This window comes from Vitis vinifera, chromosome 12 (genome assembly GCF_030704535.1).
Source record: "Vitis vinifera cultivar Pinot Noir 40024 chromosome 12, ASM3070453v1".
NCBI lineage: Eukaryota > Viridiplantae > Streptophyta > Magnoliopsida > Vitales > Vitaceae > Vitis > Vitis vinifera.
This window is the reverse complement of record NC_081816.1, coordinates 20,027,573-20,052,684: the sequence shown is the minus strand read 5'-3', so window position 1 is coordinate 20,052,684 and position 25,112 is coordinate 20,027,573. Positions and strand designations below refer to the sequence as shown.

At 33.8% G+C, this 25,112-nt stretch overlaps 3 protein-coding genes across 3 annotated transcripts in view; 2 read left to right on the top strand and 1 right to left on the bottom strand.

The window, feature by feature from the left end:
- The first annotated feature begins 4,368 nt into the window (after positions 1–4,368).
- LOC104881004 (uncharacterized) lies at positions 4,369–12,502 on the top strand. The gene is made up of 11 exons (XM_019223413.1): positions 4,369–4,573; positions 4,642–4,805; positions 5,324–5,363; positions 5,601–5,725; positions 5,798–5,895; positions 6,064–6,641; positions 6,736–6,899; positions 7,229–7,296; positions 7,421–7,556; positions 7,626–7,775; positions 12,380–12,502. The coding sequence occupies exons 1-11, from the start codon at positions 4,369–4,371 to the stop codon at positions 12,500–12,502; spliced, it is 1,851 nt and encodes a 616-aa protein (XP_019078958.1).
- The window catches only part of LOC100261803 (pentatricopeptide repeat-containing protein At1g10910, chloroplastic), a 28,566-nt gene continuing 15,611 nt past the window's right edge, over positions 12,158–25,112 (bottom strand). Inside the window, exon 11 of the mRNA XM_002270148.5 lies at positions 12,158–12,455. The gene's annotated coding sequence lies outside the window, so the exon portion shown is untranslated. The remainder of the gene's footprint in view (positions 12,456–25,112) is intronic.
- Positions 13,572–15,666, top strand: LOC100244668 (3-ketoacyl-CoA synthase 7). Its single transcript, XM_010659392.3, has one exon. It carries the CDS (start codon positions 14,113–14,115, stop codon positions 15,490–15,492), a length of 1,380 nt encoding a protein of 459 aa, XP_010657694.1. The 5' UTR covers positions 13,572–14,112; the 3' UTR covers positions 15,493–15,666.

Here is a 25,112-nt window from a genome sequence, read left to right as displayed (position 1 = left end):
CAGAGTCCTCCATTGCCATGCATGGACCTTTGGTGCACGCTTTCTCTTTCACTACATAAGACCCACCGCCAATGCTTTAAGATTGGAGATTCCTTTTTTGTCTTTAACTATTATAATATTATAAGGCATCCAAAATGCACTAACTTTATTACTTAAGGGATTGTTGATGCATACTGGTCATGGCATTTCATGTAGATTTATATTATAATATGCACGAAGTAATAAGGTGCTTAGTTCATGAATTGTAGTGTATTATTATTTTTATGGGTTATTGTATTTTAGATTCTGAGCAATTGCGTATTTATTATTTACTTAAAGTGTTCGGTTTGATCTCATGGCATAAGAATTTTTATTTTATTCCTCATAAATTCATTTGAACATGAAAATAATTAAAATAATTTTTAACATTCATTTTAATTGTTATTTCTCAATGATCCATGCTAAATTAGTTTTCTTAAATTCTCTCTTTTAATTTTTTTAGTTTTGGTTAATTTTGAATAATAGTGGAAATTTGAAATTTTTGAAAATTTTAGTTTTGATTAATTTTAATAATAATGGAAAATTGGATTTTTTTTTAAAAATAATAAAACAAAATAGGATTTTTATTTTTATTTTTTTAATTTTAGTTTTGGTTAATTTTGGAATAATAGAGGAAATTTGAAATTTTTAAATTTTATTTTTAATTAATTTAAATAATAATAATAATAAATATGATTTTTTTTTTAAATTTTAGTCTTGGTTAATTAATAATACAAAATAGAATTTTTTAAAATTTTAGTTTTGGTTAATTTTGAATAATAGTGGAAAATTGGAATTTTTAAATTTTAGTTTTGATTAATTTTTAATAATAGTACAAAATAGGATTTTCTTTTTTTTTAAAAAATAGCCCTAAATTTTTAAAAATAGTGGAAAATTAGAATCTTTAAATTTTAGTTGTGGCTAATTTTGAGGGATAATTGGAAAATAGGAATTTGAAAATTTTAGTTTTAGGTTGACGCAAATTAGTTTTTTCTGAAATACCAATTTGACATTCGTGTGTTAAATGATTTTTCTTGAATATAGAATAAATTAGTTTCATGATTAATATTCTGATGTTTAATTGCTAGTAGTTGGTTTTAGATTGATTTTATGTTAAATAAGTTTTCTAGAATGTCAAATATTTAGCTTCCTGATAATAACCTTTCTTGAATGTCAGTATGTTTCACGTTAACTTTATATTATTTAATTGTGTTATGGAGTTTAAAGTTTTCACCTAGGGCAATGGAAATTCTTAGTTTTTTTTTTTTAGATTTTCTTATTATAAAGCATTTTATTTGATTAGGTTGTTGGATTAAAATTCTTATTTTGGGAAGTGACGTTCCATGGTTTGGATAAAATGCTTATTACGAATAATATAAAATTATTGCTTGTAAACTAGCATCCATATTCTATGAAGTGCCTTGCTTGGATGTCAAGTATGCTTTGGTTTGGTTGATTCCCAGGTTTAAGTAGATTTGTCTGTTACTATATCATATTTGCTTTATTTTGTTTGGTACCCATTTGATTGATCAACTGGTTGCTATAATATCCTCAACTCTGTAGTAGAGACCTCTTTAGAGCTTAGAGAGATTCTACTTCTTTGAAGGTACCTTCCCAATGGGTAATCCGATCCCCAAATCTAGACTTAAGTTTTTCGCAAACAACTTTTCGAAAAATCAAGAGTCATTTTAGGGTTTTTGTTCTTACTTGTTTTCTCCTCTAAAAATAAATAAATAAAAGTAAGTGGCAACTCCAAATTTTTTTTTTTATAAAAATAAAGTTTTTCACCTTAAACAAAAGTGAGTCTCGCCAATCGAATGGGGACGCATCATGAAAAATGCTAGTCTACAACTGTGACATAGGAGATTAGGACATGCTAACTTGGACCTAATTTCCCAACTCAAAAAGCATAAACTTGTAAGAGGACTTCCCAAAATTAATTTTAAGAAAAAATAAAGTTTGTGTTGCATGTCAAGTGGGAAAACAAATAAAAAATTATTTCAAAACAAAAATTTCATTTCTACATTAAGGCCTTTAAAATTTTTGCATATAGATCTCTTAGGACCTTCTAGGACTTCTAATCTTATAGGAAATTTTTATGTTTATGTTATTGTAAATGACTTCTCTAAATTCATATAGGTTTTATTTTTTTAGTCATAAAAATGAAGTTTTTCAAGTCTTTTCAAAGTTTTGTAAAAAAAAGTTCAAAATGAAAAATGTTTTATCATTACTTGTATAAGAAGTGATTGTGGGAAAGAATTTGAAAACCTTGATTTTGGAACCTTTTGCAATGAACATAGAAATTGAACTCAATTCTTTTTACTCCTAGAACTCAACAAAATAGGGGTTGTTGAAAGGAAAAATAGAAATTTACAAGATATAACAAGACTCATGCTAAATGGGAATGATTTACCTAAATATTTTTTGGTGGAAATGGTTAACACTACTTGTTATATTCTAAATCATGTTTTGTTAAGGCTTATTCTTAAGAAAACTCCCTGTGAATTTTGAAAAACAAAAAACCATGCATTGGTTATTTTGAAGTCTTTGGTTATAAATGCTTTATCTTAAACACTAAAGATAGTTTTGGAAATTTTAATGCAAATTTGGATGTTGGGATTTTTCTTAGTTGCCCTCTTTTAAACAAAGTTTGAGTTTTTAACAAAGCAACCGTGGTTGTAAATGAGTCTATCCATGCTATCTTTGATGAATTTAACAATGTTTTTTAAGAAAGAGCAAATGTTGATGATGATTTAGATTTGGAAGAAGGCATGAAAATGACTACAAATTGAAAATGTAATCACCAAAAGTGAAGTAGTGTTGATCCAAAGGAAGGTCCCAACAAGAGCAAGAAGAGTCAAGCCAAGACCTTCGAAGAAATTGAAAGTTTATCACCAACTATCCACAAAACCAAATTATAGGTAATGCATCTAGTGAGAAAAGAATTAAATCTTCTTTGAACGATATTTGCAATAATTTGGCTTTTATTTCTCAAATAGAACCTAAGAATATTCATGAAGTTAAAATTGATAAAAATTGCATGGTTATGCAAAAAGAATTTTTGAAAGAAATGAAGTTTGAGAATTAGTTTCTAAGACTGCAAAGCAAATCGTAATTGTAACTAAATAAGTTTTTAGAAACAATATGAATGAGAATGGAATAATGGTTAGAAACAAAGTTAGGTTAGTAACCCAATGGTTTAATCAAAAAGATGGAATTGACTATGATCGATACCACTTAATTTCTCTAAAACCAAATATCCCTAAGCTAGAGAAATTGAAGCTCAAGAAAGTTTTTAGCTCTCATAGTTGTACAACCCTCATCTAGAAAAATATCTTAAATATTAGGGTTTTAATCTTCATTTGAAAAACTCATATTTGTTTCAAAAAAGTAAAGTTTTTGCACATGTAATCAAATTGTCATCAATTAAACACGGTTAAAAAATCTAGGTAATAACTAAACTCTTGCCCTTTAGTGTGATCAATCAATAATGAAGTCAATTGGTCTAAAACACAAATTTTGATACTCTTAAACTTCAAATCCTATTTTCAACAAAAAGATTAAAAGTTCAAAATTAGGCCGATTAATATTTAATAACATCCATCACCTCAAGATCACTTGCCTTCTCCTTTAACAATCTTCGATCACAATCAACTTAAAAATAAGAAAAGTATAAAAGAGGATTTGAAGTAATTTAGATAGGAGAACATAATAAGAATTTTGAATTAGAATTACCAACACACACAAGTACTTGCATTTTTAATGAAAATTCAAGTGGAAATAGCAAAAATGGAAATTAGGGTTTTAGAAGGGCTAATAGTCAGCCGGTCTTTCCAACGGTGACCCCACCATTCACCTTAATCAAACAAATCTAAATAATTTTTCTCTCAACATATACCTAATTCCTTCTTTTTAACACATAAATCCCTTAATAAAAAAATTTCAAAAAAATTATATTTTTGAAATATTTAATGACTTGATTCATAATAATAGGACAAACTTGTGATTTCCTCTTTGGGCAAGGACAAGAAAAAAACAAAAGAGAATATTAACCACAACAAATAACATAAAATAGATAGAAGGAAGAGAAAATATGAAAGAAGATACTCCATAGTACACCTATACCAGCTTTGTAAGCAACGACTTGATGCAAAGTGCCCACCTTGTAACCCTCGTTAATGGCGGATCCAGCAAAGAAACCGAGACTTCCCCACGTGAAACCCATTCTCTTTCTTCACTTGTATCGCCATAGTTGTTAAGCACATGAACTAGGAAGTGTAATTTACTAGTTATTCCTCTGAGGTGAGAGAGATCATCAGGAGGAAGGGGGAGAAAATGGTGTCTGAAACGATGTGGTCTTCAAGAGATCAGGGGGAGAGTGTGATAGTGGTGATGGATGCCAACCGAAGTAAAGCAAGCGTTGATGCAGTGTGCTGGGCTCTCAAGCACGTGGTCCGCCCCAAGGACACTGTTGTTGTTCTTGGTATTCTCTGTGAGCTTGGGAGGAAGACTTCTTGTTTTCCGTTTCACATGGGCATGGGCACCGCTGGGATTTGTATGCTCTTTCTGTTTATTTATTTACACATTTTGCTTGTTCTTCACAGTTTACTCTTTTTGGCTCAGTTTATGATAAGGCTGTAATCCAAGTTCACTTGCCTACCAACTCTAAGCTTTTCTGTCAATTTGTTAACTTGGCAATTAGCATGGTATCAGAGTCTCGTTTTTCTCGGTTGATCACGGGGGAAAGTTCATATGCAAATAAGAAGAGACTGAGATGTGAGGTTAAGGTTATAACATGATAGCTTAGCAGTATAGTTCCCAGAATTGGTTTGGCTGCTAAGAATATTAAGGAAAAGGAAAGAAAACCAAGTTGTCCTAGAATTAAGTTCTGGCATAGCTTTTTCAATGCTTGGATACTCTACCTGCTTTAATTTCAGTGTATTTTGTTTCAATTAAATCAACATTTTGAACTTAAAAAAAAAAAAGGTTAATTTGGATCCTCTTTTTAGAATAAAATTGGAGGTGAAAACGTATGGCTGTTGGAGCTTATTCATATATCATATGAGATTTGCTCTAGACTGATCTGAGGCTCATTTTCCTCAAAAACTGAGCCTGAGAAAACCAAGCTCTGAGATTTTAGTTTGATGGACTCCATGGGTTCATGAGCTGAGCAGCAGGGGAGAATAAGTAGATTATGGTAGGCGACTACCCAGTTGCCCAAGTAGATATTTAGGCATGGTGGAAGCACAAATGTAGGCAAGGTTGGCTAACAGAGCTCCTTCTGTTACATGCCCCTTTGTTGTAGGCCGCACAGCCGCCTACAGATGTGAACGCCAGCACAAGCGGTTAGGTTCATTAGGCTCACCCAGGTAATATGCCACCAAAGAATCGCTATTCATTACCTAGTTCTTCTGTCTGATTTGTATCTGACGTGAAAATGTGTTAAATCTAAACATCTTGATTGTCAAGTACTTTCATACTTTCTAACAGCCTCTGAATCTCAACCAGAATTCCTATAGGATTGTGGCTAATAGATCTATACATAGTTGCTTCAATTCTAGGATTTCTATGCCTTTTTTCAGGGGAAAGATTGGAATTGTCAGGAAGTGAAGTGAACCCCAAAGAGCTCGAAGAAGAAATTGAGAAAAAGAGGGAACAATACCAGAGTAGTCTCCAGCCAATATACCGACAATGCAGGAAGAATGAGGTCAGTCTCCCATAATGGAGAATTTTCATTGGCTTAATTCAATAAATAAGCGTGAGACTTTTCCATATGCAGGTGAAGTTGGAAGTTAAACTTGCTGCAGGATTTGATGCCAAGAAAATAACCATTGAAGAAGCGCAAAACTCAAATACTCGATGGATTGTTTTGGATAGGTGAGTTGAGTGTCGATCCATGGACTTTGAGAAGAAAAAAACAATATAAAGCATCTTGCAGTGGCCAAATGCTATGTAAAATTGAATGGATCAATCTCATTTTCATGTCCTGGCCGAATTGTATACTCAGTTTTTAGCTAAGTTTCTTAATTTTCTCTTGATGGGCAGCCACTTGAAGAAGGAGAAGGTGTTCATCTATGGCCAGGTAGACTGCAACATTGCAGTGATGAAAGGAAAAGATGTTGCAACCTTAATGGTACCAAAAGCTTCTGGGTGTTCACAAATTCCCCAAAAAATCACTAGAGTTGACGCGGCAAATATCATCACACCAGATCAACCCCAGACACAGCCAGATGATGAAGACCTAAATGATCTTCAAGAAGACTTATGTCGGCCAGCACCAGCTCCTCAAAGTCCTTGCTGGTATCCCCTTGCATGGAGAACTGGTTTCCCTCGCTCTTTCACTCTCACTGAGCTTGAAGAGATAACAAATAGGTTTGGCGATGAGAATATTGTTTTAGACCACGGGGACATCAAACTTTACGACGGGATCCTGCAGGAAACACCTGTTTTAGTCCAGCGTTTCTCTGGAAATGATCAAGGCAAGTTCTGGTCAGAATTCAAGATCCTCTCCCGTGTCCGCCATCGCAATATCATGAACCTTGTTGGATACTGCTGCACTGGCTCTTGTTTGTTCTTGCTCTTCGACTACCCATGTATGGGTAGCCTTGAAGTGAACCTCCGACGTAAGTATAAGCCCAGAAAAGGTCTTGTTTCTACAATAAATTGTAGTTTTTCAGCTAGTCTTTTTGTATAGCTGAGGTCCTGTTTTCATTCTAGACAATGCTGTTACTAGGAAGAAGATGATTTTGAAACCAGATTTCATTATGTATGAAGGTGAAGATAAGGCTGAGAACCTCTCATGGAGATTAAGGTGGTATATTGCTCAAGAAATAGGAGTAACTTTGCGCTATCTTCATGAGGAATGTGCCGATGGACCCATTGTACACCTGTCTGTTTGCTCCTCTAGTATAGTATTTTCTCACGGTTGCTCTACCATGGTAAGCCTGCAACTAGTCTTCAGAAGCAAGTTGGGAACCAAGCTCTTGGTTCAAGTGCATATTCGGCTGGCCTTTACATGGGTTTCAAAACTCCATTGAAATCATTTTCTACTGTCTTTTTCGCCACTGTTTTAGAAGAATCACCAGTGGACTGAGGCTGGTCGCATGTAGCACTATCCCAAAAGGCTTATATATCTTGTGTTTTCCTCCTCGGTTTTTCTTCCAAAAATTGAGCTAAAAAACTGAAACTTTTGCTTTGAATGTCTTACAAGCTATGCAACTTCTCAACGGCTAAGTTGCTCAAGGATGATACTCCCTTCAATGAAGCTTCACAAGCAGAGTAAGAGAACCATGCAAAACTTTATCTAATGGATAAAAAGGACCACTGATGAAGATCCCTATTTCTTTTGAATGATTTCAATATGATGACATCTTACCATTTGTGTGATGTTTGATGGTTGAAGATGCCCCAAGGTAGAGCAAGACGAGTACCTTTCTGCTGATGTACACGATTATGGGGTGTTCCTCTTGGAGCTCATAGCTGGAAAGAGTGCCAGTGACTTTGAGGCACAAGGCAGTGGACAGTCCTTGATTGATTGGGTAAGATGTTTCTTGTATTTCTCGGTTATTCTGCGAGTTGTTTGTTGATTAGCTTCTCCTGGAACACAGGCACTGCCACTTCTGGAAAATGATTCCCTCGGTGAAGTGATGGATCCCAGAATAGCGGATACTAATGATGTTAGGCTGGTCCATCATATGGCACGAGCTGCACTGTTCTGCCTGAAAAACGATTCCGGTCGGAGGTTATCTATAAGTGAGGTAAAACACGTTACACTAAATCTTTGTCAGTTTTCTTTGGGGTGTTTGGATGCCTTGAAAAATGGTGTATTTTGATACACCAGTTGGTAGTATAACATATGCACAAATCCTGAAAATGGCCTCATTGTAAGATCTCTCTCTCTCTCTCTCTCACGCTAGTCAAAGTGTTTTAAGGGCTCATAGTACCCAAAGCAAATAATATTTACAAGGGAGATGATGAATTATTACTAGAGTTAATTCCTACACTCGATGTGAGTCTTTATCTATTTGGTTTTGCAATCTTATGGACAAAATGGCCTCATTGTAGGATCTCTCTCTCTCTCTCTCTCTCTCTATATATATATATATATAGCTCCTCTTAGGCTAGTCAAAGTGTTTTAAAGTTATAAGGGCTCATAGTACCCAAAGCTAATAATATTTACAAGGGAGATGATGAATTATTACTAGTTAATTCCTACACTTGATGTGAGTCTTTATCTATTTGGTTTTGCAATCTTATTGACAAAACAAACACGTAATGGTTGGCATCAAAATGATTGTGATATTCCATGCACATTGAATATATAAAGGAAGAAGTTTCTCCTATTATTTATGTATGAACTTCTCTTAACCAACAAGATGACTTTTAAAATCATGAAACTTTATTGAACCCAAAATAGACCATATCTATATGAGAATGAATAGATCATTATACTGTAAGTGGTCAAATCTCATAAATTTTGAATGGTTAACAAGTTTATGGTAGCTCTAGTAGGGTTTTGTTTTTTTTTTTTTTTTTCCATTTTCTTTTTTTTTTTTTCCTTTTTTTCTTTGTGATTTTACTTTTGTTTCAAGAATATGATGGTAGGTAGAATTTGATTTGCTTGTAGGTGTTAGCAGTGGTTCGAGGTGATAAAGGGTGGATATCTAAGTACCCACATTGTTGAAAAGGGATTGTAGATTGGTGTGGTTTATGGGAAAGAATCAAGAATCAATGTGTGAAGTTTGAATTTCAGGTTCAAACATCTCATACCCATTCAAACAAAAATTTAATTAATTGTTAATGCTTATTTTTGTTATATGACTCATTGTATCATCATCGTGATATGAATTCCTAAATCATCGTGATAAGAATGTATTACTTTGAAAAAAAACCTTAAAGAGTTGTCGTTTTAACCCTACTTGTTAGATTTGTTAATAGTTAGGAAAATGATAGGGTACTAAATGAGTACCCATCTAGCTTGTTATCTCGTTCAGAGTGCATGAATTCTTACTAAATGAGTAATCATCAAACTTGTCTTCTTGACCGTCCAAAGTGAATGGTAAATTCTAGGCTGTTGAATGAGGATATAAACAATGAAATCAAAGTATAAAAGAATGAGACCAAAGCAAAAAAAAAAAAAAAAAAGGATCCAAGTTACAAAGTAAATAGAATATATTTAGGTACAAAACAACAATGTGACTTAATTATGCATGGGATGCATTATGATTGGTCTCGTTTTTCAATATGTACTAATTTGATATTTTTCTGAAACTCTATCATTCAATACTTAAACTCTACTTGTTTTTCATCTCTTTTTTATTCTAAACTACATTTGGTTGACAAGATAAGATATAATATGTATATCTTAGGATATTATATTCAAAAATATATATCTTAGGATATCATTTTGAATGGGATGTGATATGTTTAGATATTATATCCAATGAATAGAGTATCTTAACCTAGTATATATAACCCGATATATTATATTATGTTTACATTTATTTTGTAAAATGTATTATGTTACATATATATATATATATATATATATATATATCACCTATATTATTATTTTTTATAATATATTTTATATATATATTTTCATTCTTTTTTAACCACAAATTTATTTTTAATAAAAAAAATATTTTACAAAATAAGTAATATAAAAAATGAAAATTTTGATAAAATAAATAAATAAATTTATGTTACATGAGATATATATATATATATTAACTTAAGTTTAACCTGTCTTATATGCCATGAATACAAAAATAAAATGAATAATATATCTCATTATTTATTATATCTTATATTTAGTTGAACATAATATAGAATAAATGACGGGATAGTTTATCTTATCCCTTTACCAAATAAATATAAGATAGAATATGATACCCCTCTCCCTTATCATATCATATGTTATATCCGTCAACTAAATATAACATAGAAGTTTTTTTGTGAACTACTTAAAAACAAGTTTTTATTTTTAAAACAAAAAATAATTTTCTAACTAGAAAAATATTTCAAAAAATTTTAACTAAAAATAATTTTCTATAATTTATTTTAAAAATAAGTTATTTTTAGAACAAATTTATGATGTTTTAAGGTATTCTTATAGAATATTATAAAAATAATTAAAAATATGAAGAAAAAAAAATACTTTAAACCTTTATATAATGGGTAAAATTTTGGGTATATAGCAAGGATAAAAATATCAGTAATCACGGATATATCGGATATATCGGCGGATATTTTGAAAAAAAATATCGATAAACCTAAAATTGATCAAAATTTATAAAAAAAATATAATAAAAACTTCATAAAAATGTAACTAGAAGTACAATGATATTTTTGAGTTGTTTTATTAAATAATTTAATATATGTATAATATGATTTATCATATTTGATAATAATATCGTATGCATCGATAAAAATATGAATTTTATAAGTGTACATTTATTATTAAATTACATCTAATATTATGATATTTGATTGTAATATGTCTAATTTTAAAATATATATTAATATTAAAATTATGATCCATTTAATTCAATTGTATTAAACAATATAAAATAAATTATGATATATGTATAATTTTTTAATATTTAATTAATTATTAATGATATTAAAAACATTATGAAGAAAATTATATAATTTTTATATTTTTTGTAATCAATTAAAAGAAAATTTTGCATTTAATTATAAAATAATTATAATTAATTTGCTCTTTAAAATATTCTTTTAATATTTTCTTTATATAATGAGTTTAAGTATATATATGTTTAGTGCATAATATATAACAAGGGTGAGTGTGCCCGGATGGTAAGTGGGTTGAACCCCAAACCAAAAGGTTTAAATCCCCTCAGCAACAAAAGGATTTTTCAGGCATTGTAGCGTATTTGACCGTTGTTGACCATGTGATTTATCGGGAAAAATAGCGAGATATCGCCGATTTTTTGGGATTTCTCCCAAAATTTTGCCGGACCAATATTTCTCCATGAAATATCATATCAATACCCTCTAATACACGACATATCGTGATATTTTTCTCCTTGGTATATAGTAGTATGAAAACTATTCTTTATATTAGACTTCTCAAATTAAAAAAATAAATTAACACACTACATTTTTAAAGATATCTAAATTTAACATCAAGACAAAACACCAAATTCCTAAAGTAAAGCATGAAGCAAATTTTTATCTAATTAAATTTTTTAGACTGCCAAAATTATTCTTATATGTCCATTCACTCATATGAAAAAAAAATCACAAAATAGAGTCTCAACTTTATAAAATATAAATTTTAAGTAGCTAATTAAAAATAATTAGTATTTCATACACTTTTTAGACAAAAATATTACTTTTAACCATTCAAGTTTTACCTTTTAATAATATACTTACTATCTTTTATTGTACTATTTTTTACTAGTAAACGCACAAAACTTGAATTATTTCGAGAGAGCTTCTATTTTATAATTATTTTTATATGAGTGTGAAAACACATTTTTTCCAAAAAGAAAAACATTTTAAATATCAATTTCCCAACACAAAATCAATGGTGAATCCAAAATAGCATTTTCCATTTGCATTATTAAATACATATGAAGTCACAAAAAGTAAGATCTTATAAATAATAATAATAATAATAATAAAAACAAAAAAACAAAAGTGAGGAAATTTTGAGGAAAATAAATTTTTAGGTATGGTTTGGATATGTTTTCTATTTTTTGTTTTTAAAAAATAGAAAAAGGTAATATATATATATAATTTTTATGAGAAAAAAAAAAACTAAATTAGATAATAACTTTAAAATTAAATTTTAAAAAATTTAAATTTTGAGATGATATTTTAACTTTAATTCTTTTAAAACAGTTTTTAAAAGCTATTTTTTAAATATAATCTCTAAAAAAATCTAATATAATCAAAATTAATTAAAAACTCATATATTTTCAAATTAAAAAGAAGAAACATAAGTCAAATGAGGTTGAAAAAACATATAAAAAATTTATTAAATTTAACTATATTTTTTATTTTTCTTTTTTTTATTTTTTTATCTATTTTCTTTCCTTCGCATCCTCCGGCTTAGTTTGATTCCTGAAAAGTACCAAGGAAAACAAGCTTCATCTGACTCAAGCTCATCTCTAGTAAAAGAGTACCAAAAATTGCTCATCTAAACTTCAAATATAACTTCTCACATTCTGAAGGATCTAGAATCTCATAATCCAACATTTCTACAACAAAATCATGAGCAACTGCCAAGGAACCCTCACGTATCAAGACCCAGTTGTGACTGAATGGTAAACCGCTGAACCTTCACTTCGAGATGCTTGTTGCATTGCTGTTCTTCTAATGAACCCATCAGATGGACAACTTTTCAGAGCATGCATGGTATCTTCCTTCAGTTTCGGCACAATTTGGGCATGCAGTTGCTTGCTTGCCTGAAACAAATTCAGGGTTGTTAAAGCTTGGAGGCATGACTGAGTAGTTGTACATGCAAATTTTATGATCAAACAGACACACTTACCTTCCCTGATAGAAAACAAGTCTAGAAGAGAGTAAAGACAACTAGAAAACCAAAGAGAGAACAATCTGATCATCAAATAAGTTAATCTAAATAATTACTTACCTGAAGCAGTTTGTCCCCAGAATACCCAAAGTTTAATATAGCCACATACTCAGCCACTCCCCACACACATAGTGCAACGGTCAGGGCTAAGGGCTTTGTACAATCTTCTCGCCTGTGGCAAGTGATTAGGATTGACCTTGTAGCTCACTAGCCATGCAAAGGCCTTAACCTCAGATGGGGCTTTAGATTTCCAAATGAATTTTGCTAAGGGAAATGAGTAAGATCTAAAAGTTGAACAAGGCTAAAAAAAAAATTTTAACAAAAAAATAGGCCTGAAAAGACAATGACCAAAGTCTCATGCCAGGCATGGATGGTGACGTGTGCAAGATAAGGAGGACATGAACCTTTCAAGAAACCATTCAACCACAATATTTTTTCTTTTTTAATAACCAAGGAACCATTCACAGCAAAGTCCTTCAAACTCCCCATAGGGACCTAAACCTCAGGGTGTTAACTACACTCATTACAACCAGCATCAGGTAATCCAAGGATTCCTAATGGTAGGAATCAAACTCAAGACTGTGAGCCTCTACCACATATCCTAACACTTGCCCTTACCATTGGGCCACACCCTATTCAACCACAACATTTTATCCTTTATGCCTTACAAAGTGTCTAACCTCACAATCCCTTAAAAATGTTTTCACCCCATCAAGCTCCTAATCATGGATCTACCCCCCACCCCCCTTCCCTTTTTGCTCCCAAACCTCAACACACATGCATCTTTGGTGATGGCTAGAGAAACAAATTAGGAAAAAACTCTCCAAGTGGTAAGTCACCACACTATTCATCCTTCCAAATTTTCACTCTTTGCCCATTACCCACCCTAAAACTAGTTCTACTACTAAAAGTCTCCTACCCGCATTTGATTGTCTTACATAAACCCACCCCACAACCTTCCTTCACCCCCTCTTGAGCCCCAACCCCCCTCCCTGTTACCATGGGTAACTGAAGACAATGTCATATGGGATTCACTCCCTGCCAGTGAGCTTATTTTCAGCTGTTATTATGGGCACCAAAACAATTATTCACAATTTTGCCTACCAGAAAACATAACACTAAGCATTTCAAACAACAGGCACAAAGCCTATTATGCTGCTACTTTGGGTAAAGAGACATTCTGCTACAGATCTAATGAAGCTAAATTATCCTTGTATCAAACGTCAAAGCATAAGAAGAGAAATAAGAACTTAAGAGCTAAACCTTTTGGTGCTTGTGACGTTAACCAACATTACTTTATAACAAGGAGCTAATGCATCAAGCAGTAGAAGTAAATTGTCCTACCGACAATAAACAGAAAAAGGTAGTTGAAGTTGTCTAGGTAAATATTCTATCTCTATCATTCATCTCAATTTGCACATGAGAGGGAGGGCAAACCATTGCATTCTAAAACTTCTTCCTTGCTTTACTTATTTATATAAGTAGTCAAGAGTAACAAACTCTGGATAATCCAATCCAAGTTTTTGACAATGGTCACAGGCTTGTTTAGATGTATCTCTCTTACAAACTCATTCATCATCACAGAAGCCACAAAGTCCCTCACCCCTCTCCATCTCTTAGCAGCTTTAGCTTTAATTCTGGTAGTTTTCTTGCTTTATTCTAGATTCAGTAGTGTCTACCTTATTGACTTCTCCTGTTATCGGGCCCCCAATCACTTGCGAACCCCAACCTCCCACGTGATTGAACACTTGGAATTATATGGCAATTTCAGTGGAGAGAACGTCAATTTCCAAGCGAAGTTAAGTGAGAGATCAGGCATTGGAGGTGAAGCTTTCATTCCAGTAGGAGGACATGAAATACCACCTGATACTTCTTTGAAGCGAGCTCGAGAAGAAATTGAAATGGTTCTCTTCACTGTTGTGAAAGATCTTCTATCCAAACACAAAATAAACTCCAAACAAATCGACATTCTTATATCAAATTGTAGCCTCGTCTGCCCGACACCATCCATTACAGCCATGATCATAAACAAGTTCGGATTCCGAAGCAACGTGAAAAGCATCAGCATCAGTGGAATGGGTTGCAGTGCCGGAATTTTGTCCATAAGTTTGGCTAAAGATCTTCTAAAAGTTCATAAGAACTCCTTAGCTCTAGTTCTTAGCATGGAAGCCGTTACTCCCAACGGCTATATGGGTAAGAACAAGTCCATGCTTGTAGCCAACACTCTATTTCGGGCAGGGGGAGTTGCCATTCTATTATCCAATAGGAAGCAAGACAAGAAGATCGCAAAATACAAGCTTCAACACCTTGTCCGAACCCACATGGGATCTGATGACCTATCATACCAGTCTGTCTTCCAAGAAACTGATGAAGATGGGTTTGTTGGGGTCTCACTATCAAGGGCACTTTTACGTATAGCAGGCAATGCCTTAAGGACCAACATATCTGAGATAGGTCCACTTGTCTTGCCATACTCTGAGCAGATCCGATATGGGTGGTCATTGTTTTGCCAGAAGGTTTGGGCTCCCGCAAGATGGAAGGAAATTCATACACCAAATTTCAAGAAGGCTTTTGAGCATTTCTGTATACATGCTGGTGGAAGGGCTGTCATTGATGCTGTGGAGAATACTCTCAGGCTGTGCAATGAAGATGGAGAAGCTTCAAGGATGACATTGTATAGATTTGGTAACACTTCATCTTCCTCTGTCTGGTATGAGCTCTGCTATCTGGAGGCAAAAGGAAGAATTAAGAAAGGAGATCGGGTTTGGCAAATTGCATTTGGGAGTGGCTTCAAGTGTAACAGTGTGGTTTGGAAATGCATTTCAGAAGTAGATCCAAAGGTAGAAAATGCATGGTCTGATAGAATCCATTTATATCCTGTGGAAGTCCCCCATGTGATTGACCATTGATAATCAACATAGATGCTTTAGTTTTGAAATATACTTGATTGTAGACTAAAATTTCTATCTCCTCATATATGCTTCTGGATATGTATTTCATGGTTGACATCCCATTGTATTATTTCAAAACTAGTCTTCAATCCTGTGATAGATAATAAAGGCATTTTACATGGAATCATCTAAGATATTTCTTTTTTTATTCTCTCTTTTGATAAGAGAGACATCCAAGAGAATTTCAGTAGCTGCTGAAGCTTTTGATTCTGATGATTGGAAGCCTCCATTTTGGACCAATCTAAACATATCCTGACCTTGGTTTTATCTACCCATCTCAATCTCCTTGCAACCAGTTGCTCTCGACTTAGCAGCCATCTACATCTCATGCAGACTGAAAAGTGTTTCATTCGCTTCATTGGTTTCCAGGAATCTGACATATATTGAATTACCATCTCTTATAGAAAACAAAGATCAAGGACATATTTACTGGTGAACCTAAGAAGCCTGGAGGGAATTCGATGCAAAATCTAGCATTAGTAATAAATCGCATTCCAATTGCTTTCATCTGCTTATTATATTGAACTCTACACTGAAGAGAAGTGGATAAAGTGCTCCTTCAGACATAAACCCAAAAAGCATGATATTCTCATAACTTCTCAGTTATGGCCCCAAGTGTCCAATCCCTCTTTCAGTTTGCATTCAAAAGCAAAGATACCAGCTCAGATCACCACTGGAATCTTATTGAATTTCTTAGCTAGAGACATTGTAGTCCATAGCAAGAAACTCTGACTGGTAATCCAAACTGCTAAGCAACGTTCTTATGAACCATTAAAATTCATAAAAAACCTTATTCTATACTACCGGTATTGCTACTATGCCCTGAACAAGGCAAGCCCTTAAAACCATCAAGCTGTTGCTTTGAATTATGCAACAAGCCAATGCTGATGGTGAACCAGCCACCATTGTGGATAAGGGCTCGTGGACATTACTAGGTAGCCTCTAAGAATGTCACTGAAACCTAACATATCTTAAATCCTGGTGAACCGAATTGTATTGATGCTCTAGGTAGCAAACTCCATGTGACCTCCAGTAATTTCTGTCCCATGTTAGTTGTGATTCTCAAGCATCATGGTAGCCTGACAAAACAGAAACTGCCACATCTACTCTATGATCTAATGCCATGTGGGCAAGACAGTGGACTTGGGCACAAAATTCCCCCTTAAATCTGTCACTTACTTTTGACGTATGCACTGCACACCACTTGCAAACTTCCCCCTGTGTTTGCCACTGGTGTCATAATGTTGTAGCACTTGGGCACAAATGTCTACTCCCAGGAAGAAGTCTGAATACTTTGGATGCCCAGAAATGCGGAGGCCCAACCATGGCCAATGCCTAGGGGATTCTCCTATTTCACAAGTGGGTGGAGGCGACACCATATGCCTCTAAAGGGAATGGTTACTTCATTCATGTCCTGGAGAAAATGGTCGATTTTCTCTAATGTGGTGATCACCAAATGATCTTGTTGAGGCTTTATGGCTCAGACTATCAGCTCAATATGCATTGTTCCCCCATTACCAAATAACTGAAGCTTTAGGATCGATCAATTACTCCGAGTCCATTTGCAAGTAATTTTGAGAGGGATAGAAGTGCTTCGTAATGCTTAGAAGCACTTTCTTATATAAATTGGTGTTGGGCAAAGTTTAAAAAGTCACTATTAAAAATCTAGAGAATCACTTGAAATGATTGCTAGATAATCACTTGGTAGGTGATTCTTCCAAAAATCCTTTTTTTTTTTTTCTTAATGTTATATCTCAAATCATTTATATATGTATATATGTATCCAAACAACAAGTGATTCCCCTTAAAACCGTTTCTGATGAAAGCGCTATAAACAAAAAAAACACAAGTTAAAAGCGTTTAACCATAATCACTCCCGAACAAGCTCTTAATACAATACTAGAACCTTGTTTTTTAGAGGCCCTGAATTCAAACATTATTGTTTGTTTATTCCCCCATTTCTTGAACCCACACGCAGGAGGGATGAGGCGCATGTGAGGTAGCATGTTGAAGCTATAAGTCTAATTACTTCATCTTGAAATATATTATTGATCCATTACCTAATAGCTTAAACTCTTGGGCCAAAAGGTATACCAACTGAGCTCATATATTCTATCAAAGGTGTCATCCTTGACATATCACCTTTATGCTAATTTATCCACCCTGGTCAAAAGGAATTCTTGAGAAGTTCAATCTGCACTTTTGATGCACCTCGATAAGCAGAACTGATGCTCTATAGGGTAAGGCTTAAGGGTTTTAAATTAGTGACTATTGAAGGTCGGCTAAGGCATGATTCGCATGCATCCAGTTCAACCAGGGTGAGAGAGAAAGGGAATCCACCAATGTTGAGGTACATGTGTCATCATGAAGACTTCCTTATCATCAAATGACAACTAGTTGGTCATAATAAAAGGCTCCATTTTTCCCGATACAAGAAAGAATATAGAACTCAAGCTTGCTCTCCCAAATTATCAAGTCTCTCTGAGCATGAGTTTCTCCAATGTGTAAGCTTCTTACATGACACCATTGTCATTCTCCCTAACCCCTTATCACCTCCTACTTTACTTTGCTTTGCCTTCATAATTAGATGTCTCACCATCCCTTGTGGTTGACATCCTCTAACTGATAACCTAACAAAAACAAATTCATTTCTTTTGTTACCAGTTTACTACATTATTAATGTCTTTAATAGCATATCTAGTGATTGATCCATTCTACAAGAAATCTAAATTATGCATAGGCCTGCACATATCATCCTATTGACTAATTTGATTGAGCACATTAACTCCCTAATTTTCGAGATTTGATTGGAAAAACTAGGGAATTAATTCTTTGATTTTTGGGATTATATAGTCATATAATTCTCTAATTTTCAAAATTATAAAACTGTATATTTCCTTTTTTTTCCAATAGAGGAATTTTATAAATTAGTCAACTTTCTTTGTGTAATTTAGTTTCCTAATTTTGTAGAACTGTACACAATAAATATTGTATCATTTTGTCAAAAATTAAATGAATAGAATTATTCTTTTCCACATGGTATTAGAGCCAATCCAAGGTCTCAAGTTTTCTTCTATTTTTCCCCAATGATCTTCATTACCACCTAGCCTTCATTGTTGTCACCCTTTTTTTCTTCTCAACAACCCTTTTTAACGTTGATCTATCTCCATTTCGCTCTATGCTATGTTGAAAACATTAGAAAAACCAATCCTAAACACTGCATTCAAAACCAACCACATATAAGTGAATATCAAAACACTCGGCCCTAGTGAAGTGATCTTCTGTCTACATGAAGAAAAGAAAAAGGGATTTAGGTGTTAGGAGTCTCTCTTTGCTTAATAAAGTGTTATTGTGAAAATGGAGTTAGCATTTCATTAGTAAAAGGGACGCTTTTATGAGACAGGTTATAACTAGTAAGCATAGAGAGGCGGGAGGAGGTTGGCAGAGTTGTAATGTGAGACAAGGTTATAGTGTCAGGTTATAAAAAGCTATAAGGAATAATTAGGATACTTTTAATAGACGATTGTCTTTTATCATAGGTAATGGGAGGAGGGTGAAGTTCTGGAAAGATAGGTGGTGTGAAGAGGAGCCTTTGTATGCCCAAGTTCTTTCTTTGTATGCTTTAGCCTCTCTAAAAGAGGCTTAGGTAGCGAACTCGTGGGATCAGCCTAGAGAGAGGAGTCGGTGAAATCTCTGTTTTTCTAGAAATTTTAACCATTGAGAACTTGAAATGTAGAGCAATTTTTTGCAAGACTGCAAGGATACATAGTGATCGAAGAGGAGAAGGATAGGGTAGTGTGGATGGATGTAAGGAATGAGACTTTCTCAATGAAGGCTTTTATGCTATCTTAGAGCCAAGGAGTTCACCTTCTTTTCCAACGAGGATCATTTAGAACCCTTGGGCTCCATCTAACATAAGTTTCTTTGCATATGAAGCTTGTTAGGGAAAGATTTTAACCCTTGATCAGCTATAAAAAGGGGTTGAATGTTGGTTAATAGATGTTGTTTATGTAACGTAGAAAAGGTATCAACAGATCACATTCTTCTCCATTGTTCGTTAACAAGGTTTCTTTGGCAGTTGTTGTTTTCTTTGGTTGGTGTTCCTTAGGTTTTGTCGGCCACATTGAGAGAGACTAATGAGGATGAATCTCTAAGATATATATCAAGAAAGGGAATTAGTATTAGTTGCAATTAAAGTAGGATTAGTATTACTTTGAATTAAATTAGGATTAATATTTGTTGGACTCTAATTAGGATTAGTTAGTTATGTTATAATATAATTAGAATTTGAATCATGATAGGTTATTAGAGTCCTAGTAGACTTTGGATGTTATAGTTAGAATTAGAATCATAGTAGGTTATTAGAGTCCTAGTAGACTTTGGATTTCTTAAAGAATTGATATTAATAATATTATATTTTCTTTCATTGCAAAGTTGCAACCCTCAATGGTGAGACTCCATCGATTTTCTTCTAAGTGAGACTCCTAGAAGGCTTTGGTGAGACTCTAAGGTTTTCCATCTTTTCTTCATTGTTTCTTCTTTCTCTCTATTTCTTATCTTATAAGTTTCTCTACCATAAAATTTATTCCTTGTTCCTATCCTTACACCCTAAAAATAAAACCCTAGTCCACCTACCCTTGAGTGTAGGCAACCATCCTAGGGTTGTCCTACATCAGAGACTCTATTAGGGTGGCACAGGTCCCTCATTCGAAATAACCGTAAGAAGGTCTTGACAATTGCTCCTTCATGCATTTCTCGGACTATTTGGAAAGAGAGAAACCGAAGGTCGTTTGAGAATGAGGAGCAGTCTATCAAGATTCTGAAATAACAATTTCCTTAGTAATCTTTGTTTATGGGTAAAGATGTATATAGGTGATGGTACTTTGTCTCTTTGTTATTTTGTTGATTAGTAGGGTTGTTGGTACGAGAGGGTGTATTTTTTGGCTTTTTTGCCTTAGTTGGACCTTGCCTTTTTTATTGTTTCCTTGGCGCTCTTTGTATACTTCATGTGCACCTTGTTGCACTCATTCTTTGGAGCATGTTTATACTATAATATCTCATCATTGCTTACCAAATAAACACATTTCAGACTTAATAGCCAAAACTATCTGGTATGGTATCAATATGTGCACATATTTCTAAAAGTGAAAGGCAAACTCAGTCACTTGATTAGATCAATGTCAAGTGAAGATGATCCCAAGTCTATAGCCTAGGATGAGGACTCAATGATCATGTCCTGGCTATAGAACATGATGCAACTCAAAATCAGTGGAACGTGTATAATCCTGACTGCAACAAAGGAAATCTGGGAGGTAGTGAAACAAACTTATTCTACAGTCCAAAATGTTGCTCAGGTTTACAAGACAAAAGGTCAAAATTTGCTCTACAAGGCAAGATTCTTTATTCTAATTGAATACCATAATGTAATAAAAGGATTGTGGTTTGAATTGGACTATTAAAAAATCGTACATGAAAAATACTGAAGATGTTGAGATGTTGCTTAAGTTTATTGAAAGAGAGCACAAATTTGAATTCTTGGTTAGACTTAATGTGAAATATGATCGAGTATGCATTCAAGTGCTTAGGAAGGAATCATGAACATCTTTGAATGAGGTATTCTCAATCATAAGGGTTGAAGAGGAGAAAAAGAGCTAAATGTTGACACTCTAACAACTGAAGTGCATGCACTTGCAGTTTCAGACTCTCAAAGCAATCCAATCCCTAACATAAATTCTGGTAGAGGAGAGGTATTCAAGCATCCAAGTAACAAGGATAACCCCTGATGTATTCAATGCCAAAAAACCAAGGCATACAAAGGAGATGTGTTGAAAGTTACAAGGGAACCATAGTCCTTTGGTAGGAATGGTGGAAATTAGGACTAGCAACAATTCAGACAACAAAGAGCCCAAGAAAAAATGACACTTTTAGAGAAGAAACCCAACCATGAGAATTCAAACAGCTCGAAGTTTGAGGGACTCAAAAAGGAAGAGATTGAAAAACTTTGGAATTTAATCACCTCTTTAGATAAGCCCAAAGCATCATGCTCATTGGTTAGATCAAGTAAGCACTCAATGATTAGATCTTTTAGTGCCTCAAAAAATTGTTGGAATCATATTGAGTCAAACTCAGGTGCTATCAACCACATGACCCACAACTCTCACCATTTCTCATGTTACAACCTATGTCCTAGAAACCAAAAAATCAAAGTAGTCAATGGTAGTTTAGAAACTGTGGCTAGACGAGGGGCTATTACCCTTACCCATCTCCTTTCCTAAAATATGTACTACATGTTCCTAAATTCTCCATATCTCGTGTCACTTCATCAAGTTACCAAATATCATCTTATCCCTCTGCATTAATTTATACTAGTGTTTGAGGACCCTTTCAAATTCCAAATATCATTGGAACTCATTGGTCCGTTTCTTTTATTGATGATTGTTCTCATGTCACTTAGCTATACCCTCTAAAAGAACAAGTCTAATATTAGTTTTGTATTCTCTACTTCTCACAAGTTATTAGTACTCAATTTGGTGTTCAAATAAAGAGTATCATATCTGACAGTGGAAAAGAATATTTTAATCAAACCCTATCCTCTTGCCTAGAGAGAGAAGCAATAAAACACTGGTCACCATGTACAAATGCTCCACAACAAATTGGGTTGATACTTCTGACCCCAAGGATGGGGATAAGAAAAAGGGTAGCATTATTGTGATGCTACCTCGAATCTACTCAAGGAGAAGATTGTCGAACCCTTAGCCAGTGCAAACCTAAGAATCCAAATCCATGACAGGTACCTTAGTCATTCTCTTTTGTCACTAATGTTTGAAAACTTAAATTTACTAACAGCTCTTAGGAAATAAGTCAGAAAATGCACCCAATACCCTATGTCTAACTTCATATCTTTTGATAGATTATCCTCACAACACATCAAACCTACATTACTCTATTAAATCTTATTGAAGTTCCACCAATTGTCCAAGAGACACTTATTAACAAGAATTTGAGGAAAGATATGGGTGAGGAGATAAGGGCCCTTGAAAAAGATAAGATATGAGAGATTGTTGATTTACCCAAAGGGAAGAAACCAGTGGGGTGTGTGTGAGTGTTTACCAAAAAATATAAGACAAATGGAACCTCAGAGAAATACAAAGCTAGACTCGTAACCAAAGGCTACACTCAAACATATGGTGGACTATCAAAAAAACTTTGCTTCAATAGAAAAGGTGAATGCTATACAAGTAATATTGTCCTCAACATACTAATCTTGGTTGGTCTTTACAATAGTTTGATGTTCAGAATAAAAGGTTTACATGGAAGCACCTCCAAGGTTCAATGACTGATTCAAGGCTAATAAAGTATACAAACTACAAAAAGCATTACATGGCCTAAAACAATTTCCTAGAGCATGGTTTGAAAGATTTGCTAAAGCTATGGAAAACTGAAAATTCCTATAAAGCCAGGGGGATCATGTTATCTTTATCAAATGGTCAACAACTGATAAAATTGTAATCTTAATTGTTAATGTAGATGATATAATTGTGATAAGGGATGATATTGAAGAAATTGGCAAACTCAAAAAACATTTAGCCAAAGAATTTGAGATAAAAGACTTAAGCAAGCTCAAGTATTTCTTGGGAATTGAAGTGGCTTATTTAAGAAATGATATTTCTATTTCCCAACAAAAGTATATTCTCAATCTTCTCAAAGAAACAGATCTACTCAGATGTAAACCCTTTTTTTTTTATCAAATAAATACTCGGATGTAAACCCATTGACACACTTATTGAACAAAATCATAAGCTAGGAGAAGCATTAGAAGATACAACCATAGACAAGCAATTATCAAAGGTGTTATCAGAGGCTAGTTGGGAGACTCCTTTATTTATCTCACATGAGACCTGATATAGCCTATATAGTGAATGTAACAAGTCAATTCATGAACTCCCCTAAAGAGTCTCACTTATAGAATACACACAAAATTCTATGATACCTGAAATCCACTCCAAATCAGGAAATACTCTTGAAAAATAAAGAGTTAATTTTGGAAGACTATATCAATGTAAATTAGGTCAAATCAATAGTAGATTGCAGATCAACCTCTATGTTTTATATTATTTTTGGAGGAAATTTGGTGACATGGAGAAATAAGAAACAAGTTGTAATTGCTAGTCTCACTACAGAACCAATGTTTAGAACCATGGCACAAAGAATTTGTGAACTGCTTTGACCGAAAATAATTCCAAGTGATCTAGGAATGAAGTGGAAACCAAATATGAATATACACTGAAATAATAAATCAGAAATCACTCTTGCTAACAACCTAGTTCAGTATGATCATAAAAAACATGATGAAGTGGATTGACACTTCATCAACAAGAAACTAGATAGAGGACTAATTTGTACTTCTTATGTTTTAATAGATGGGCAACTTGTTGATATACTAAAAAGTGTCTATCGAATCGCTCATTTTAGAAAATAACTAGCGAACCAGAAATTGATCATATCTACTCACTAGTTTGAAAGGGAGTGTTGACTAATTTAATTGAAGATGCCAAGGAATTAACTCCCTAATTTTTTAGATTTGATTGAAAACACTAGGAAATGAATTCCCTGATTCTGAGATTATATAGTTGTATATTTTTTGTATTATTTCTTATTATAGAGGATTTCTAGGAATTGGTCAACTTACTCTGTAATTTAGTTTCCTAATTTTCTAGGATTGTCTACTATAAATACCATATCATTTTGTTAGAAATGAAATTAATAAAATCATTCTTTTCCACACATCCTAAGGCTGAATATATATTTTTTTTTATCAATAAGTATATATGTATTGCAAAAGAGGCGCTAAAGAAGCGACTCAAAGAGTTACAACAAAGAAACACTCACCCCCTTTACAAAAGGACCCAAGACACTAGGAAAGCTCAAAAAACCCTTTCCCTTAACGCATACACACCCATTCTATTAAATCTATTAAGGTCGAAGGAGCATCTTTTATCCACAATTTGGTTCCCGACCATAGTAAATGCACAAAAGAAATTTTCAGCTTTTGAATGGACAGCACACCGTCCTCAAAAGCAATAGAATTCCTAGCCTTCCAAATAACCCAAAATAAGCATAACGGTCCTATAAGCCACATCACCTTCCTCTTCTTGCCCACAAAAGAGTCTCTCCAACCTATTAGAGTTTCCTTAACCGACTGTGGAAAAACCCAAGAAACTCCAAAAAAAGAGAGGAACAACGTCCACACCTCCCTTGTTCTTTCACAATGAAGGAGGAGGTGGTCAATTGACTCCCCACGCTTTTGGTATAGAAAACACATATTTGCCAAAGCTCAACCCCTCTTTTGCAAACGGTCCAAGGTTAAAACTCTACCCCACGAGGCCTCCCACGCAAAAAAAGCTTATGATGGGCTGAGCACAGGACATCCAAATAATCTTTAAAGGGAAAAAAGCAGAAGACACCGGCTGCAACGCCCTATACAAGGATTTTACCGAAAAAACCCCATCATTTAATTCCACCCATCTCACCCTATCCTCCTCGTCCACACTCACCATCTTCCCTTCCAAGCAACAAAG

What these genes read in the sequence shown, in the direction of transcription:
- LOC104881004 (XM_019223413.1), top strand. Translation starts at nt 4,369, where the DNA reads ATGTGGTCTTCAAGAGATCAGGGGGAGAGTGTGATAGTGGTGATGGAT. An exon ending in TGTGAACGCCAGCACAAGCG is followed by an intron (nt 5,364 to 5,600) that starts GTTAGGTTCATT and finishes GCCTTTTTTCAG; the next exon opens with GGGAAAGATTGGAATTGTCA. An exon ending in AATGTGCCGATGGACCCATT is followed by an intron (nt 6,900 to 7,228) that starts GTACACCTGTCT and finishes ATGTCTTACAAG; the next exon opens with CTATGCAACTTCTCAACGGC.
- LOC100244668 (XM_010659392.3), top strand. Translation starts at nt 14,113, where the DNA reads ATGGTCACAGGCTTGTTTAGATGTATCTCTCTTACAAACTCATTCATC.